General features: G+C 37.9%; 7 protein-coding genes across 8 annotated transcripts; 5 read left to right on the top strand and 2 right to left on the bottom strand.

Moving 5' to 3' along the window:
* Window positions 1-3: 3 nt before the first annotated feature.
* Window positions 4-1,557, top strand: LOC9326891 (probable C-terminal domain small phosphatase). The gene has a single exon (XM_021011022.1). It carries the CDS (start codon window positions 540-542, stop codon window positions 1,371-1,373), a length of 834 nt encoding a protein of 277 aa, XP_020866681.1. The 5' UTR covers window positions 4-539; the 3' UTR covers window positions 1,374-1,557.
* Window positions 1,558-2,824: 1,267 nt separating this feature from the next.
* Window positions 2,825-3,558, top strand: LOC9326892 (probable C-terminal domain small phosphatase). The gene has a single exon (XM_002890784.2). It carries the CDS (start codon window positions 2,825-2,827, stop codon window positions 3,488-3,490), a length of 666 nt encoding a protein of 221 aa, XP_002890830.1. The 3' UTR covers window positions 3,491-3,558.
* A 2,035-nt stretch (window positions 3,559-5,593) lies between these two features.
* Window positions 5,594-7,901, top strand: LOC9329643. Its single transcript, XM_002890785.2, has 2 exons — window positions 5,594-7,055; window positions 7,562-7,901. Exon 1 carries the CDS (start codon window positions 5,904-5,906, stop codon window positions 7,038-7,040), a length of 1,137 nt encoding a protein of 378 aa, XP_002890831.2. The 5' UTR covers window positions 5,594-5,903; the 3' UTR covers window positions 7,041-7,055; window positions 7,562-7,901.
* Window positions 7,902-8,497: 596 nt separating this feature from the next.
* Window positions 8,498-11,248, top strand: LOC9326894. Its single transcript, XM_021011193.1, has 6 exons — window positions 8,498-8,650; window positions 8,977-9,882; window positions 10,040-10,240; window positions 10,315-10,510; window positions 10,746-10,926; window positions 11,016-11,248. Exons 1-6 carry the CDS (start codon window positions 8,648-8,650, stop codon window positions 11,059-11,061), a joined length of 1,533 nt encoding a protein of 510 aa, XP_020866852.1. The 5' UTR covers window positions 8,498-8,647; the 3' UTR covers window positions 11,062-11,248.
* Window positions 11,236-13,630, bottom strand: LOC9326895 (putative pterin-4-alpha-carbinolamine dehydratase). Its single transcript, XM_002893536.2, has 7 exons — window positions 13,455-13,630; window positions 13,314-13,360; window positions 12,911-13,008; window positions 12,118-12,203; window positions 11,920-12,043; window positions 11,731-11,799; window positions 11,236-11,582 (listed from the first exon to the last, which is right to left on the bottom strand). The coding sequence occupies exons 1-7, from the start codon at window positions 13,500-13,502 to the stop codon at window positions 11,491-11,493; spliced, it is 564 nt and encodes a 187-aa protein (XP_002893582.1). The 5' UTR covers window positions 13,503-13,630; the 3' UTR covers window positions 11,236-11,490.
* A 53-nt stretch (window positions 13,631-13,683) lies between these two features.
* On the top strand, window positions 13,684-16,887 carry LOC9329644. Its single transcript, XM_021011191.1, has 8 exons — window positions 13,684-13,763; window positions 14,233-14,921; window positions 15,213-15,401; window positions 15,518-15,609; window positions 15,753-15,812; window positions 15,904-15,973; window positions 16,087-16,290; window positions 16,380-16,887. The coding sequence occupies exons 2-8, from the start codon at window positions 14,283-14,285 to the stop codon at window positions 16,746-16,748; spliced, it is 1,623 nt and encodes a 540-aa protein (XP_020866850.1). The 5' UTR covers window positions 13,684-13,763; window positions 14,233-14,282; the 3' UTR covers window positions 16,749-16,887.
* A 68-nt stretch (window positions 16,888-16,955) lies between these two features.
* On the bottom strand, window positions 16,956-18,925 carry LOC9326896. 2 transcript variants are annotated; one of them, XM_002893537.2, is made up of 6 exons: window positions 18,628-18,925; window positions 17,978-18,060; window positions 17,771-17,892; window positions 17,514-17,672; window positions 17,338-17,431; window positions 16,956-17,260 (listed from the first exon to the last, which is right to left on the bottom strand). In XM_002893537.2, the coding sequence occupies exons 1-6, from the start codon at window positions 18,919-18,921 to the stop codon at window positions 17,071-17,073; spliced, it is 942 nt and encodes a 313-aa protein (XP_002893583.2). In that variant the 5' UTR covers window positions 18,922-18,925; the 3' UTR covers window positions 16,956-17,070. The 2 variants fall into 2 exon arrangements, with proteins under 2 accessions (XP_002893583.2, XP_020866853.1); XM_021011194.1 differs by having other exon boundaries at window positions 17,338-17,434.
* Window positions 18,926-19,475: the final 550 nt, after the last annotated feature.

Raw genomic sequence — 19,475 nt, forward strand, 5'->3', positions numbered from 1 at the left:
TCACAAGCACTGTGTATAATATCTTTATTATTTATAAAGATCCTAAAATTACCAATTTTAAGTAGTGCCTAAAAAAAAGTACAATAGTGCTTAATTTAGTCAATTTTACATGTAAGAGGTCTAATATGATACAAAGTATATAAGCACTCCAAAGCAAGAGTCATTTACTTCAACTGTAATCCCATGAAATCCTCTGAACCTCTCTATTATTTCAAACATTTTTCCTTAACTTTCTGTTTTCACATTTATATATATTGCTGTCCGTCGAGAGAACACATGAAGAAAACAATCAGAGCTCAAATATGTGTCAATGACTTAAAACTGTTATTTTGCTAAAAATAACTCAGCTTATAAATCACGACCTGAATAAACTGAACTCTACCAAATCAAGTACTCTTCTGTTCCAAAGCCAGTAGCATGGAAGTTAGAACCTTTAAAGCATTATAAACATCTCACCATTTCTCCAGGTTTCCATCTGAGCCAGCTGCAGAAAAGAACCCGGAATTCTTTACAACGTTTTGAACTCTGATTTCTTGATAATGGCGTGCCATGGATTTCTGGGGAAACCGACCCCAAAATCATTTGGGCGTCATAAACATGCAAGGAGAAACCGACATCATCAATCCAGATGTTCGGCTGCGGCCGTTGCAGCAGCTGGCTCCATCTTCACATCCCTCAACATGTCTATCTTCACATTCCACAACCGCCTCTTGCGTTGCGTCTCCAGGTTTTTCCGTCTAGCCACCACATCTAGCGCAACTCCTAGCCATCGAGCCACCATGAAACAAGGCTACAAAAAGCTCCAGAAACCTGAGCCTCTGAGAAGACGTAATGACAAGAAAAGGACGATCTTTCTTGATCTTGATGAAACATTGGTGCACTCTACAATGGAACCACCAATCCGGGTTAATGTAGATTTCATGGTGAGGATAAAGATCGAAGGAGCAGTTATACCAATGTTTGTGGTGAAACGACCAGGAGTTACTGAGTTTCTTGAAAGGATTAGTAAGAACTATCGAGTGGCAATCTTCACAGCCGGGTTACCGGAATATGCTTCACAGGTTTTGGATAAACTTGACAAGAACCGTGTGATCTCACAGCGGCTATATCGAGATTCATGCACAGAAATGAATGGAAGATATGCCAAAGACTTATCTTTGGTGGCAAAAAATGACCTCGGGAGTGTTTTGCTAGTTGACGATAACCCTTTCTCCTACTCGTTTCAGCCAGACAATGGAGTTCCCATTAAGCCATTTGTGGATGACATGGAAGATCAAGAACTGATGAAACTTGCAGAATTCTTCGATGGATGTTATCAGTACGAAGATCTAAGGGACGCAGCAGCAGAACTTCTATCCAGCAAGCTGATTTGATGCACACACACACACACATATATATATATATATATATATGAAATTTGTTTGCAGAACCTGTTTTCAATTTTTTTGGGATTCTTTCTTTCTTTTTCTTGATTTTCTTTGGGGAGAGATGATACAGCCTAATGGTATTTTTTTGTTGAAAAAGGATGCTTCCTTATCCTTCTTCAGCGTTTTTACCTACAAAAAAAGCCCCTACATAAAAATGTAAGCTGTTTTTCTTCAGAGCATAAAAAAGTGTATAATGTAAACAAGAAAATTCAGAAAGAAGGAAAAAGAAGAAGTTTTGGACTAGCAAATAATCAATAATATGAAATGATATTAACATCTTAGTCTAAAGAGATTGATCTAATTTTAGTAAAATATCAAGAAATAAGTCCCCACAGACTCTACCTTCAACATCAGATATTGAGTACAAGAAAAAAAAAAGACTATAGGAACTACTAAGACTCTACCTTCAACATCAGATATCTTAGTAGTTCCTTAACTGGTTTCGAAACATACATTAAATGCTAAGTATATATTATATTACTAGATACTGTTGGATAAAATCCAAAGAAAACAAGAGCAATGAACCAAGAATTGACTAATAGAAAAGGACTCGGGCCAACTTTACCGCTGAGGCTATAAGCTTTTCTATGCTTGAGACATTTTCACAGAGCAATCACTCTTGAAGCTATGTGTTGTTCATGCTTGACCCATTAAACTCATTTAAGATATATTTTGTTCATACGAATAATGTAAATCTTGTCTTTTGCCCTTTTGGACTTGACACTAAAATGATTTCAATAAATGAAACCTAAACCATTATACTTTATAAAATCTCAATAAGTGATTCATATTGGGTAGACCTTCTAAATTCATTTCTTTTTGTAACTGTATAAAAAAAGTTAAATCTGAAACAACTTTAAGTTAGAAACAAATTCCAACAGGTTTTATAGTATAACTAGTTCACCAGAAACACCAAAGCCATAAATGTGAAGTAGCAACAACAGCAGCAGCAATATACTTCTCAACTGTAATCCCATTATAATCTCCAAACCTCTAGTCTTAACTAAACTAAATAATGTATCTCTTGTTAGTTCATGTTGTATGTACATTATTATCCATGAGTACATGAAACAGTAGAACTATGATCTAATTGTCCAAACTGAATTTTTCTAAAAGTAGGCATCTGCTCTACTTCACCACTAAATTTCCATAAACAAACAAAACTAAACCAAATGTATATTATTGTATTAAAGTTAGCAGAAGATGAATTCATAAATATCTTATTACTACCAAACCTTTCGTCTGAAGAGCTGCAAGCTTGTTTTGTTCACCAAAAACTTGTTTTTCTTCACTGGGGAATCAAAAGCCAGGATACATCAATGGCATCTGAAAGAATCATCGAAAAAATTCCAGAAAATTCCAAATTCCACAAACACCAACAGAAAACTTACCCATTAATGTCCATCTTGAAGTTTCATTGCCGCCTTCTGCGTTGTGTTTCCAGGTGCTTTACAGCCACCACCATCAGCTATCCAGCCACAAAACATGATTTTACAAAACTTGACAAACTCAAGGACCCTCTGACAGAATATACCACCACAAAAAGAACAATCATCCTCGATCTTGATGAAACATTGGTTCACTCAACAACCCAACCTCCGGGGGTTAAATATGATTTCATGGTGATGGTGAAAATGGAAAGGGAGATAATGCCAATCTTTGTGGTGAAACGTCCTGGTGTGACTGAATTCTTGGAAAGACTTGGTGAAAACTACAATGTGGTAGTTTTCACAGCTGGTCTGGAAGAATATGCTTCACAGGTTTTGGACAAGCTAGACAAGAACGGTGTAGTCTCACAGCGGCTATATCGAGATTCATGCACGGAAGTGAGTGGGAAATATGTAAAGGACTTATCTTTGGTAGTAGGGAAAGACCTCAGAAGTGCTTTGATTGTCGATGACAATCCATCTTCTTACTCATTACAGCCAGAGAATGGAGTGCCTATAAAGGCTTTTGTCGATGACCTGAAGGATCAAGAACTGCTGAATCTTGTGGAGTTCCTCGAAAGTTGTTACGCATATGAGGATATGAGGGATGCAGTCAAGGATTTGCTGGCAAACTAGCTGGTTTAATGTGAATATATCTTTATTCCCAGAACTATTTTCCTTTTCTTAGACGTTTTTTTGGGGGATGATGGAAAGATGATTAGAAGCAATCCGTTTTTTGCGTTGAAAAAGGATGCTTCCTTCTTCAATGTTGCATATACCTAGATCAGAAGCTTTTCCTGAAAACAAGAAAAAATAACTTTGTAAAGCAGATATATGTGGAATAAAAAATAGTTTAGTTGTATAGTAAGAAACATCCCTACTGCCTTAAGATATTTGCACAAAATGTCATGCGAAACAACCTAAAAAGAAGAAGCTGCTATTGCAAATACCACGATTGCTGTTTCTGAGTTCAAGCATTTCTTCAGCCTTTACAAGAACTATTAAAGCAATACTTACATTAATTGACACCTTCAACTAGATCTTTGCTCACTGTGGCCTTAGCAGCTCCTAACTTCCACAACTGGCAGTGACGCGTAGAAGAATTCCAATACGCATTATAAATGCCACTAAAACAAACAAGCCATAACCTTTCTAACACGAACGCATACCAAGGTACCAATTAGTGAACCACTTGATACTAGAAATCTGCATATTATACACAAATCCTATTTGTGGTTTCTTTGCGGTTCTGTTGCCGTTTAGAATTCAAAACACTGTGTTCACATCTTAATGAAAACACCAACATTACTCTAGGCTTCTACTCATGCAAAAATGAGAGAAGTAAAGTACTAGATATATGCAGCTCCTTCCACAATTGAAAATTCTAGATAACAACAACACTTATTTCCATTTCTCTAGCAATTTTACAAGTCAAGAATCATACAGTGTGATCGCAAAAGTGATGAGCTCAAAAATTAAAACATAACAAGAAAGAAACACAAAATGAAGCACCTTCCAATAGATAAGAGCAACAAGATCCAGTACAATTCAAAACTTGTGACACTCAAAAACAATTACAACAACACCAAACAGAGATTACAAAACGGATCAATACAAGTCAAAATTCTGGAAAGAAAACAGCTTTTTCTCTATCTCCACCAAAACTCCACAAGAACTACAACAACCTATTTAAGATCAAACCTGTTAATTCATAATTCACAGAGGAAAACTTGACTTGGAAGTCGCAAGGCTTCAGCTTTACTAAAGCACAAGTCATCGAGAGCTTCACTACGACACCACCTGCATCTAGGGAAAGCCGAGCACTGAGATCTGGTCCGCATCTCGCAGCACTTGAGTTTCCTATTAGTCTTGACCGGCTTCGGATTTTTCTGGATCTCTAACAGCTCACGATCCAAAACATGAACTTCAGATTCGGGAGAAGAAAGCGATGGAGAGAGTAAAAGGAGGAAGAAGATGGTGAGTAGGAGAAAGAGAGACGAGAAACTTGAGCTAGATTCCGGCATTGACACAGGAAAGAAAAAGTCTTGTTTTTTTTCTTCTGTATTTTTGGAAAGTTGTCTCTTTTTTGTTCTCTGTACTCAGAGAGAAAAGGGGGAGAGTGTCAAGATCTTCCTCGAGTCGGCCTAGAATCTACACACGTGTGAGAATATATTCACGCGTGTATGGCGCAAGTTAGCGGTTACAATTAACAAAAGGCAGTCACTTTGTGTCATGAAGCAGTGTTTTTAAATTTAAGCCTCTCAACTTTATTTATTAGAGAATAACTCTGTTGACTGCATTGGCCATTGGGTTTTTCGTTTGGTTTCCTTAAGAATTTCGCCCAAATTGATCCATGTTCAGATATTGGTTTCAAAGTTCTTATAGATTCGTGTTATATACATAGTTTAATCTCACTTTGTAGTAAAATGTGTCTTATCAAGGTAAGTGATTTAGATTAGAAGAGGAAAACACTTGAACTATGTCAATGTGTGAAGATAACATTAAGCTGATGAATATGCTTTAATATGTTTGATGCTGATTATATATATTCTCCATCGAGTAAACAAAATTGATACCACTAATTTTATATACATAATGATCCCATCTTGTTGACATAACTAGTCTGAAAAAGGAAGAAAAAGACAAGACATGTGAACACATTACAGATCTGTTTACATATGTTTGTGCCTATTAAACCAAGAAATATAACTGTTTTATTTACTGTTCCAACAACTTTTCACCGGGATTATTACTCCTCCATGCAAAAATTTAGGAAAAACTAATAATGACATTGGATTCGATATTTCCATTTTCCACTGTAATAATAATAATTTATAAACTCAGATCTCTGTTTGTACTTTGTATCAAGATTTTGACTTGTGAGTCTCCTAGATGAAAAAAGCTTATCTTACACTTACTACTCTTAAGTGTCACTACCTCCAAGATTCTAAAACCGTAACCCACAAATCTCACCTTTAAGACACCATTAAAGCTCAAGAATCTCTGTGTGAGAAACTTCAAGATTTCTAGAACTTGGATCCGAGAAAAAATGGCGGGATTCACCATGAGCTTGAACTTGCTTCTACTAGTAGCAATGGTAGCTACAAACATCCTCTCACTCTACCATCTCTCCTCCACCACAAATTTCTTCCAATCCACCGTCAAATCCACACAATCCTCTGTTCCCACAGTTCCCGATCACCTCCTCCGTCAGCTCCACACAATCCGCGCCGCCATTAACCACCTCACAACTCACCAACCAGACAAATCAACTTCAATCTTAACCTCACGCGCCGCCGTATCCTCCTCCTCGTCCTCCACCCCACCGAAAGAGCTTCTCATCTACTCGAAGCTCTCACCTATAGCTTCAGCTTGTCATAACTACCCTGACCTTCTTCATGAGTATATGAACTACACTCCTTTCTCTCTTTGTCCTTCCGATACCGATCTCGTCGAGAAACTTATCCTCCGTGGCTGCCACCCACTTCCTCGCCGTCGTTGCTTCTCACGAACGCCGCGAAATCCTTCAGATTGGAAACCTGAATCTAATGTTATCTGGTCTTACTACTCTTGCAAAAGCTTTGATTGTTTGATTACTAAATTCCCCGATCTAGGGTTTGATCTCTCCTTAGAGAAATCTAAATCTCAGTTCTCTGCTTACAAATCCGAGCTTGATTTACCGATCTCGCAGCTTCTCCAGATCGCTAAATCAGCTAATTCTGTTCTCCGTCTTGGGATCGATGTCGGTGGCGGAACTGGATCTTTCGCTGCTGCGATGAAGGCTCGTAATATTACGGTTTTGACCACGACGATGAATTTCAATGCGCCGTATAGTGAAGCGGTGGCGATGAGAGGGCTTGTGCCGCTTCATGTGCCGCTTCAGCAGAGGCTTCCGGTGTTTGATGGTGTGGTGGATTTGGTTCGGTGTGGAAGAGCGGTGAATCGGTGGATTCCGGTGACAGTTATGGAGTTTTTCTTCTTTGATTTGGATCGGATTCTTCGTGGCGGTGGTTATCTTTGGTTGGATCGGTTCTTTAGTAAAAAAGTTGATCTTGAAAATGTTTATGCGCCGATGATCGGGAAATTGGGTTATAAGAAGGTGAAATGGGCGGTGGCTAACAAAGTGGATTCGAAACATGGTGAAGTTTTCTTGACTGCTCTGCTTCAAAAACCTGTTGCAAGATGATGAATCTTTTTTGAGGTACAATTTTTGAATTTGGATTTTGGTACAATTCTCAAGTTTGCTCTCTTTGATCAAAATGTTCCAACTTTGGAGAATTACTTTAATCACAGATTCACAATCCATATATGTAGCATGAGATTACTTTAGATGTGTGCTTTTTGTTGCTTTGAACAGTGCAACTCATGTTGGACTTTGTGGAACTTTGTTTCTTCTAAACAAGATGCGAAATTGTAGGTTGGTTCTAGTCAAGCAAATAAATTGTAGCTAGTTCAAAACATTACACTCTTATAGGTTCTGAAGCTTGTTTCTGCAATGTCTCAATGATGATAATAGGAAGTTCTCATTCTCAGTGACCGGATTTGTATTAGCACTTAGACATTTACTCTGTTCTGAGAAACTCTTGTTCTTCTTCTAGTTCAGTCGTAGGAGACTCGGATGTTGTGTCTTTCGTATTGTCTGTAAGCTCCTGGCTCGTGCTTGTTTCTGATTTCACTCCTGATCCAAAGTTGTGGGTTGTTTTGCAGGGCTATTTCCAGGGGTTTGTAGCAAACAGCTTACTGTTGTTGAAGATTTGGAAGACAAGATTCTTCGACGATTTCAGACATAGCTTTTTCCAGCTGTAAGCACACAAGCAATGATGTCATTTATGCGAAAGAAGATTTAGGGGAATTGTAAGCCAAGATTTGATCTATTGTTGTTAGAGAGAGTCTGATTAAAATGGTGGTACACATAAATTATAGACTCTTCGACTTGTTTCTGTCATAGCTAATATGCATTTATATTATTCATAAGATGGTATTTTTTGTGGAAGGCAGATTGTAGAATGGTTAAGAAGTTTCAGAATTTAAGTTGAAGCTTCTGAAAGTTATTTGTCTTATGACGTTTTATAATGCTAAGAACGTAGATACTTCTTCATCATAATCCATTTGTTTCCCACTGCCAAGCCCACAAGACCTGGACTGAATCTAAGCGCAAATCCAAACATGAACCTGAATCTGAGCCAGACTTTGCATATATCTTTGTTTTGCTGTGCCTGCATGTAAGCTCTTTGAGTTAGTAAATTCTCAATCAAGATGAGCTCGCACTCTCCTAATTTACTGAATACAAAAATCCAGACAACCAAAAGGAAGTAAGAAGCGATCTTGCCAGGCTTTCTTTGTTGGTTAAGAAGTGATGCCTTATCTTGTTGAGCTTATTAACCACTTAATACGAACCTACCACATACTAGGCCCTGAACCAAATTCAATAAAACGACTAAAATCCGTAGGTAGAATTAGCTAATGAATTAGGCATTTTTTAGTTAGTCTTGCTCCTTGGTCTTTTACCGACATTTTTAAACACTGCTTCCTAAAATATGGGGTAAATGTATCATTTCTGAAAGTGTGGTGTCAAATGTATAAGAGAGAACAAAATATGAGGACTAAACTGTAAACTAAGGAAAGATAAATTATGATGATTATGTGGTCGCGTCTCAGAAAGGTTAGCGACGGTGTTAACTTGTAAAGTTGTAATCGTTTTCCTGACGACATAGTCGTGTGTTTCTGTGTTTCTGAAATTTTGTAAGAATCGAAGATTGGCTTCGCTATCGAGAGAAGGAAGAACTCTAGAAAATGGTGAGTTTTACGCTTACCGATTTTGATTCCACTCACAATTTTCCTCCTTTAATTTCAATTTCTACGCGATCATACAAGCTTCAAGGGTTATCACTTTTATTCAAAATTGTTTCGTTTTCTGGAGAATTTTTGTTACTTGCATCATTTAGTAACAGATTTTTATGGAAAACAAGCAATTAGTTCCGAAGTTATTTGTATTACCATGATCGTTAGCTAAATAGACATCTAGTTTTGCTATTATCATTGTCTTGATAACAAGTTAAAGGTCGAAAATTTTAGCTTGACGTAGTTTTTTTTAACTTTTTCTCCATGAATGGTGATCATAGGATGAAAGAGATCCAGAAATTCGTCGTTCTCATGGTGATTCTGATGCTGGTAATGTCGTTGGTCAAAGCATAAAGGATACTAGAGAAGAAAATTCTGGCTTATGTGAAGACTTTGTTGAAGAGAGCAAAAGACTGGAACCGGAACAACAAAAGCGTGGTAAATATTTTTTCTATGACACGCCCCTTTCTGAGGAAACCGGGGTTTGGATTCCTGTTTCAGTCCCACCCATGTTAGAACCTGATCATGAGGAGTGGTCAAGAGGTCTTAGTTTCAATGGTGGCTACTTCCCTGAGGGAGATATGGGATGGAACCAGATATTTGATGAAGACAAGGAATTAACTATGTGGGATGTGATAGTGGATATGTTACTTGCAGCGCATGGTAAAGCGAGTGCTCTTAGTTCTGGCAACCTTGAGAGATGTGGCATTAATTTTTTGTCGGGACATCTTCTTGAACAAGCTTGGCAAGAGATGGCTCATACTCTCACTGAGGCTAACTTTGGTAATGCAAGAGAAATTCTGGAGACTGAGCCACCCAAGTGGCTGCCGGATAGTGCTGCTTCTGCTTGTATGCTATGTAGTGTGAGGTTTCATCCAATTATGTGTTCCCGTCATCATTGTCGATATTGTGGAGGAATATTCTGTAGGGACTGTTCTAAAGGAAGAAGCTTGGTTCCTGCAAAGTTTCGTGTTTCAGATCCCCAAAGAGTTTGTGATGTGTGTTTTGTGAGGTTGGAGTCTGTGCAGCCTTATTTGATGGACCAAGTGAGTCCTGCTGCTCAGTTGCCGACCCATGACTTGACAGATCTTAGTACATTGAGGTCTTGGGTGAATTTTCCTTGGGGACAATCCATGGAGTATGAGATTTATAAGGCAACAAACACTATTCGGGGTTATATAACCAAGGTGAGATTTTTGTGGGGCCCTGAGCCTAATCTCAACTTTTTAAATTTCTGAGCATTCTTAAATGTCTACTATATCACTATGTTAATGGCCGACTACCCTCTGTCCGTGAAATCCGGAATTCTAATAGCTTGTCTTTGATTTGAAAACTTCTCATCAGGTTGGTTCTTCAAGAACTGAGAGGTCCATCCCAGATGCTATTTTAAGACAAGCAAAAGGGCTTGCAGTAATCACTGTTGCCAGAGTTGGAGTTATGGTTACATATAAAATTGGGACTGGACTTGTTGTTGCTCGTAGAGATGATGGCTCCTGGTCTCCACCCTCCGCCATCTCTTCATTTGGTTTGGGATGGGGTGCTCAGGTAACAAACCTCTTTTAGTAATCCGTAGATATTGCAAACAGGGCTTGGTCTATATCCTCATCATTCACCTGTAGGCAGGAGGAGAGTTCATAGACTTTATTATCGTTCTGAGAACTCGTGAAGCCATCCAAACTTTTGGCAGTAACACCCATCTTGTTGTTGGAGCTGGTTTAAGCGCTGCCGTTGGTGTGACTGGACGAGCAGTTGAAGCGGATATCCGAGCAGGTAGCGGTGGATATGCTGCCTGCTATACCTACAGCTGCAGCAAAGGTAACCATCTGATTCATGTGTCTCTAGCCAAAATAGTTTTTAGTAGGTTAATTTTTGGTTAATGGTTCTTAGACTTCTTCTCTTCCATGTCTTAAATGAGATTCATGGGCCACTCTAAATCTGGAACCATTCTATATTAAAAAAATAGTTTTTGAAACTAAGTCTCATAATCAGTCTGTATATTTTCCCTTTTTCTTGTTGCAAAAACCTTACTTAACCGCCATTAAATGAACAGGTGCATTTGTCGGATGCTCGCTTGAAGGAAGCATCTTCACGACACGTATAAGTGAGAACTCACGGTTCTATGGGAGCCAGTCCCTAGCTGCGTCTGACATCCTCCTTGGCTCTTTGCCTAGACCACCTGCTGCTGCTGCCCTCTACCGTGCGCTTGGTGATCTGTATCAGAAGATGGGGAGGTGATTCTAACACAGTTGGAGGGAATTTGTTATTCTGACTTTAATGATGGAAAAGTTCTTGACCTGGAAATTTTCTTCTTGGTGTGCAGTGAAACTGTGGGGTCTCCGGCAATTTCTCCATTGTCTGAAGACTAAACTTGTTGAATTCGCTTCATCTCTTTGGAAGAATGATTGACAACTATCTTGTATAGATTCATGCAATTCTTGAATGTACATAGTTTGTTTATGGAGGTTTGGTAGTTTGTGGTTGTAAATAAACATACATGGTATATCTGAAGTTATAAATTGTTCTAATATAAAAGATACTCGTTTCAAACTTAAACCCCTGCTTTCTTTTCGGGTTTTTGAGATTATAAGGCCAGAAGCAGTTTTACAAGAACTATATACGCAAAAGAAACATTAATCTCTCTCTCATTTTGTTCTCACCTTACATAGTTCTAAACCTTGTGTGACATGCTTCAAAGAGTTTTAAGACCAACACATCCCAGTTATGAGATGCCTATTCATATCGAACTCTGAGCCAGTCTATTTTCTTTAGCTTGCAGAATTCATCTTAATTCCATTTCACTTGGCAACTTTCTTCTTCCTCAGAAGATCTTCCACTTGGAGCTCGTTGATCTTGGCAGCAAGAATGAAGTCGTTTTCTGTCAAACCACCTGTTGCAAGAGAATCCAATATCACCTAGTCGGCACTTGCAACTTGTAAAGTTCACAAAAGAAATAGTTGTTGATGAGGGGCCTCTTAAAGTTCAGGCATTTGATACAATTCATATCTCTTATCATCAACACAGACCATGATTCTCACCTATCGCATGTGTCCATATCTCGATTTTCACATTATTCCAGCCGAACAGATGCAAATCTGGGTGATGACCTGCATCATACCGATCCATGCGTGAGACAAAATAGTAACAGATCTTCTTTGAGCTATCTTTTTCTAATCTTATTCAGAAGGGCACAGAACACGTGTGCTGTATTGCTGATGATTATTTACCTTCTGATTCAGCAATATCAGCTACACGTTTGAAGAAATCTAGCCCCTTTGTAAAACTTTTCACCCTCCATGACCGATGCAGCTTTAATGTATCATTGTCATTGGCCAAATCCCATCCAGTAACCTGTGTAAAAGGAATAATTGAGGGATACATACTATAGACCTCACCTGCCATAATAAGAATTACAAGCATATTACCTTTTGAAGTAGGTCTTGTGCACTTTGTTCGGTCATGGGGCGCAGATCCTTGGAATTGCATGGCACACACTTTTTGGCTAATAAATCTAAGACAAAGATATAAAAGCAGAGCGAAAAGAATACCATATTAATAACTAGGTTTGGTTACAAATGCTGTAGAATATAACCATGAATCCATCTTTTAACCAATTAGGTAAAGAAGTGGTTTATAAGGGCAGCAACAAGGATATCATAGCAATATATTCTAAAACTTCAAAACTTTAGAAAGGATATGACAAAAAAGTTGGAATTTACTGCAAGACAGCAGAAAACTGCTTTAGCTAGTAAAGATATGAGAATGATGAATACTGATACTTGAATTAATCTGGTGTAATTTTTGTCTTTCCATAGAGTTATACAATGGAAGAATGACACTTGTTTGAAACTTATTCTTCCTGACTCGTCATCATCTTTTGCCTCTAATTCACCACTGACTTATCTAAAATAGAGATGGGAAGAGGCTAAGGGGTCTCCAATAGAAGTTGTTCTGATATCACAGAGGTGAGTGACATCATTTGCTGGTCTTATATTATAGAAAAAAGCTTAAGCTTCCTAGTATAGTTTCTCTATAAGAGGACCTATGTTCGCCACATACGATACAGAACTCAATCAATTGGATGTTCATCATATACATCAAACCTCAACAAACACAAGTACCAACAAATGAATCATGTCATGATTCAGTCAAAACAAGGAAATCTTGATTCAGATATCAACTGTTATTATGTTAGAGCAGCGGAATGATGAATTTTACCTTCTAGGGAGCAAAATGTTCTAGCTCCAGAAGCAGAACCACCAGCTGTGGATGAAATTACACTATCTTGTGACATCTTACTCGTCCAATGAACAAAACTGCAAGAAAAATGCAAAAATATATCATCTTTACATGCCAGAACTTGTGTAAATCCCATAGAAACTTGTCCTCTATGTAACTCAAACAAATGAAGAATAACATCCAATACACCAAGAACAACAATCAACAAATCAGTGAATTTGATTTCTCTTCTTGAGATTCAAACCACAACAAAAACAACAATCTGAAAGATGAACACATACATATCAAACCCAGATTATAATCACAACCCAAGTATCAAAATCCGTCCTTTGCTACTATTCTTCACCAAAACCAAATCCAAAAATCTAATTCAAATCATTACCGTTTGTGACGTCCGTACAGATTGTTGAGCAATGATGCAGCTGGAACCTGAAAGTGTCACAAAAAAAAAATGAGAGGTAACACACGCAAATCCCAGGTATACATACATGCACATAAACATACACGAAGAGGGAGATTTAACCTGTGTTCTGGAGATCGAGAAAAGTTTAGGTAGCAAGAGCCGACTCATTGGTGCCGAAGCGGTTTCGGAACATAGAGATTTCCGGTGAGAGTACCTATCGTGAAAGTGAGGGGTTAAACGTCAAAAGTCAAAAGTTTACGGTTAAATTTGTAAGAATCTAAAACATATGGAGCAAATATGTGAAAAGTGAAAACGATGGATGACGCGCGTCTCTTAAAGCTGCTGCTACTTGCTTTTAAGAAGAAGAAAAGAAAGATATAAAGTATCAAAATTGCGAACTCTGGTGTTGGATTAGGCATCCGGAATATGGTGAGATTTTGGTTTTCTCGAAATTATTATGTTTCTTTTTTGGAGATTTTTGACTAATTTGGAGATCACATTTAACTTGAATTCTCTAAATAACCACTGAGAAACTTGTATGATCTTATCTCAAGGAAGTTGTTCTTTCAATCATCTTCATCGTTGAATTATTGATACTTTCTGATGAACTTGCTATTTCTAATTATAAATTCTGGGTTTTTACTATGAAGGTTACTTTGATTGAAACCGCATACTCTTGACCCTAAAGTTTTGGAATTGATGCTAATTCCGTACATTACTTCTGTTACTTGCATGTAATTTTCTAGTATTTGTTGTTTCAAATTTGCAGCTTTTGTGTTCTTGTTAGTTTGCTGCTCTGATTTCACAGATTTGTGTTAGGTGACTGATTTAAAGTGCTTATGTTTAAAATTCTCAGCAGAGTTGTTCTAAATCAACATCTTTCTGTTGGATCTTGCAGAGTTTAAATTATCTGTCTTGAGAAGCTGGTAGATTTTCTATTGATTAACCATGGGTGAAAACGGGGAGAATCATTCAGTCTCTCAAGAGAGTAAATCCAAGAAGCTTGAGAGTAAAAATCATTCAGGTGTTCCCAAGAGTGATCTTTGGACTGATGGGATTATTTGTGCCTTTGAGTTTATTCGAGGTCCGAAAAAACATGTTGATTCAAAACAACTGGATAAAGGTTACTTGAAGCAAGAAGATGGACCAATCAGACATACTTTCCCTGGTCATAACCCGTTTGTTGATTCGTCTGCGGTCGATGATTTAAGGTCAAGGTCTGTATCTTCTTTGGATTTTAAAGAAGCTCATATGCTTCCATCAGGACATGTTGAAAGATATGAGGGAAGTCATTGGGTACCGATTGGTTGGACTAGAATAACTGAACTAGTTCAAATGGTGCAAGTAAACGCGGAATGGCCTAATCTAGAGTTATTGGATGATGAAGACGATGTCCCTGTTACAGATTTAGCGGCTCCGTATTGGGAACGACCAGGTGGCCCCACATGGTGGTGTCACTTGACTGCTGGAAACTCTTTTGTTGAGGGATGGCTCAGAAGTGCTACATGGTTGCATCCCGCAATTAGTCTTGCATTGAGGGATGAGAGTAAGCTAATAAGTGAACGGATGAGACATCTTCTATATGAGGTATGTGCCTTGTTCCGGATCCAATTATTCAAGTTGAGTGTCAAAATTCAGCCACATAATTTTCACATATAGACATGCTCATTCAAAATATGCCATTAAAATATTTATACTTGGATCATAGTGGTTTTGGATAGGATTAAAGATGTTTGTTAGTCTCTGAGCATAGTAAATTTTCATTTAGTGTTATTTGAGATGTCTCATACAGTTTACTTTAAACACGTCTGGTGTATTTTCTTAGATGTTGTTGTCTTATTACTTACATTCTATGTATTTCTCCATGTATTTCCTTAGGTTCCAGTAAGGGTGGCTGGGGGTTTATTGTTTGAACTTTTAGGACAATCGGTCGGTGATCCAGTAATCAGTGAGGATGATGTACCCGTAGTTTTTCGCTCTTGGCAAGCGAAGAACTTCTTGGTATCTGTGATGCACATAAAAGGAAATGTAACGAGTACCAATGTCCTCGGTATCACTGAAGTAGAGGTTAGTTCAAAAAGTGTCTAAATATTTTACTTAATAAGATTCTTGAAGCTTAAATAACACAAGGCTGTAATATGGATTCTGACCTATGTTAATTCTCCTTCTGATTTTCCTGATAGGAGCTGCTTTATGCAGGAGGTTATAATGTACCAAGAACGGTTCATGAAGTTATAGCACACTTGGCTTGCCGTCTTTCTCGATGGGATGATAGGTGACAACAGTTTTCTGATTTACCTTTACTCTAATGAACGCTTGTCTAGGTTTGCTGACCAGAAAAGTGACTTGAGTTTTATACCATGTTCTTGTCTGGAAAGTATCTAATTGGTTCTTTTTGTTGTCCTTGATTGGCTATAGGTTATTCCGTAAATCCATATTTGGTGCAGCCGATGAAATCGAATTGAAGTTTATGAACAGGTTCTTAAAAATATGTATCCGTTTGTTTTGGATAATACACAATGCATGTTTAATTAACAGATAGTCAGATACTATCCTTTCTTGTTATTAGGAGAAACTATGAGGATTTGAATCTTTTCAGTATCATTCTCAACCAAGAGATCAGAAAATTATCAAGACAGGTCACCTTCTCTTCATTCTCAAACCTGTGTTGATATGTTTTAAATGATATTTGATGTTTGTGCGTGGGATGGATATAGTCATGGGCATGACGTCTTCCTTCTTTTCATGGCAGGTCATCCGAGTGAAGTGGTCACTACATGCGAGAGAGGAGATTATCTTCGAGCTTCTCCAGCATTTGAGGGGAAACACAGCTCGGCATCTGTTAGAAGGTTTGCGAAAGAACACAAGGGAAATGTTGGAGGAACAAGAAGCAGTTCGCGGGCGTCTCTTCACAATTCAAGATGTCATGCAAAGCAGTGTCCGTGCTTGGTTACAGGTTCTTTCTCCACGAACAACATTAACATCGTATCTCATAAATCTTCCATAATGGATCCATTTGGCTAAAACCCGAGTTTGCATTTTCAGGACAAAAGCTTGAGAGTAAGCCACAACTTGGCCGTGTTTGGAGGATGTGGTCTTGTGCTTACCATAATCGTAGGATTGTTTGGGATCAATGTGGATGGTATCCCGGGGGCGCAGAACACGCCTTATGCGTTTGGTCTATTCACTGTACTTATGGTTCTCCTTGGAGCTATTCTGATTGTGGTTGGTTTGGTATACTTGGGGCTCAAAAAACCCATTACAGAAGAACAAGTAGAAGTTAGGAAGCTGGAGCTACAAGACGTGGTTAAGATATTTCAACACGAAGCAGAGACTCATGCCCAACTCCGTAGAAACAACCTTTCTCCTACTGCTGGAGATGTCTTTGATGCTGATTATATTCTCATCCAGTAAACAAACTTGGAATCTATTTTCTTGTTTTGATACTACTAAATTCAGAGAGATGTCAATACAATGTTTGCATAAAAGACAGAAAAGTAGTCAGAATCACTGAGAGAACAAAGCTCTTAAGTCGAGGTCTCTGTTAAATCTATCTCGCCAAAATTTTGACCAAAAATTCAGGTCTTCCATATTGTACATTTCATTTCTGAAATAGTATAAGAGTAACGAAGAATTTTATTTTGGTTACAATTATTCTTAAACCAAAATGCGGACTGAGTGTGGAAACTGTATTATGTATCATGAACATTTCTCAAAGAGATGGAAAAAAAAAAAACTAGTTATTCTTCACAATGACTGTCTTAATGAACTCCATAACTGTAGCAACTAATTGACTTTGATGTTTGGTATAACAATGATCAGCTCCTTCCACAATCTCCAGTTTATGGTTCGGTATGATCTTTGCAAACTCCTTAGCATCTTCCAGGGGTATTACCTCGTCAGCTGATCCATGAACCGTCAAGACCCTGCCATTACAATCAATCATGGTTTGTTTATATCCCAAACATGCGATGTGAGTTAGAGAGAACTTGGCGAATCTCACCTGCATTCTTTGTCAATTTTGAGGCAAGCTTCATGCATATCAGTGTTTAACCTTTCCATTAAGCTCTCCTCGGTAACACGAAACCCAGAGTTTCCTGTAAAAGACCAGCACGTTAAGAAAGACACCAGAGTACTGATCTGAGACGGTACAAAAAGACCAAAAAGCGATAACAGTACCTTCTTTAATATCGATGAATCCTTGTTTCTTAATTCTTTCCAAAAAATCTTCCCCAAGACGCTCTCCTATGCCTTTCTTGAGATCATAACGTCCCGAGAGATTGATTACATTGCGGATATCGTGATATTTGGAGGCATAGACGAGGACCACATCACCTCCTATGCAATGTCAAAATAAGTTGAGTTTCTTGCAATGTCAGTTTCACCCCTTCTGTGAATCCGTTGTTCAAGGCAGAAAATCAAACAGTCCTAGTTACCTTTACTGTGGCCGATAATTATAGGAACCACACGGTTCATGTTAGTAAAGTATCGGATAACAGAATGTAGATCATCAGCTTCATAGTTGTAGTTACCAAAATAGAAATTGCCTTCACTCTCTCTGCAACAATGGAAGATCAAAACAAAATCCAAATTCTCTGATTCACCTATGCAAAACAATGATAAAGGAAGCAAGAGAAACATACCCATTCCCAGAGAAATCAAAACGGAAAGCACTGATCCCTTCTTTCTCTATAGCAGCAGCAACATTTTTCATGACCAGGTCATTCTGCATAATTTCATAAGCCAATGAAAAGTTTAATTCATACTACCAACATATGCTTCCACCTTTAGCGTACAAATCGCTAATTAGCTAAATGGTCAATGCACTTACTCTACGAATTGCATAACCAATAATCAAAGAATGGAACAGAAAATTGTGGTAACCTTTCAAATCACTTATTCTATGTAACGATCGAAAAGCCTAAGACAATAAACCCCTTGAAGTAGTCTAACTACATAATTGGAATAAGAAAACAGCTTGAAGAGTCTTTGGCTTCAACATATTTGTAGTTTGCCCTCGACATTCATATTGATTTCACCCATGATCTAACACCATATGTGTAAAGACAAAGAAAGTTCCATAACAACGAAGACGTCTCTAGCTATCAAAAGGTCAAACCTTTAATCAACTAAAATTACAAATTGAACTAAAAGTATGCAACTTTACAAGTAAGTCTCAGATCTCAGTTACCACTAGAGCTGAGAAAACAATAAAAAGGTTGTCATTTTACGTAAGTGGTTGAATCACAGATTACATTTCCAGAATCAAATTTGGATTTAAAATGACACTAACCTTGGTTGATCGAAAGCCATGGCACAAGACAACAATTTCTGTAGAACCAGTTTCATGAAGCAGACCCACAAGCTTCTCATTGTTGCTGTTAGGAATCACTATCTTTTGTTGTGTACCAGCTGAAATTCCCTGAGATGAATCCATTCTCAGCTTGTTAGCTTTGTTGCAGGAGATTTTGTTCTTCTTAATGGGAAAAAAGCTAACGTTGAAGAAAGAGAATGTTGGAAAAGGGGAGATTTTGTAATCTAGAGAAATGTGAGGAACAGATTGCAATTTATGGAAAAGAGTTTCCATTGTTGTGGACCCTGTTCTAAAAATCCCCGCCTAGCCCCGATTACTCCCCGCTTAATCGCTAGGCCCACCCTATCCGCCTCGATTAATGACTAATCCCCTAAAAAATCAGTAACCCGATTATTCTCCGCCTAATCCGATTACTTTCCGCCTAATCTTATATACCCCGATTATTTTTTAGATTGCAAGTATAAAAAAACTTTTTATTTTTGTTATTCAATCATTTGAATGGAGAGTTTGTGATGTTTTACAATAACTTGTGTTCAAATTTTAATAAAAATCATAAATTTGTAATAAAAATCATAAATTTTTACAATATTGGATTAATATATTTTAAAAATATTAAAATAACCCTAAAACTAATCCCCGATTAATCCCCGATTTTAATCCGATTTTCCGATTAATCGCTAGGCCCATGCCGAGCGCCCGACTAGCGCCTAGCGATTTTTAAAACAAGGGTTGTGGACTGAATCTGATGAATCCTGTTTTTGGGTGGAGATATTATTGGGGTAGATGTAACGAATCACAAATTTACGGGAATATTAGTAAAAGAACAA

This window comes from Arabidopsis lyrata (assembly GCF_000004255.2).
Source record: "Arabidopsis lyrata subsp. lyrata unplaced genomic scaffold ARALYscaffold_1, whole genome shotgun sequence".
Lineage (NCBI taxonomy): Eukaryota > Viridiplantae > Streptophyta > Magnoliopsida > Brassicales > Brassicaceae > Arabidopsis > Arabidopsis lyrata.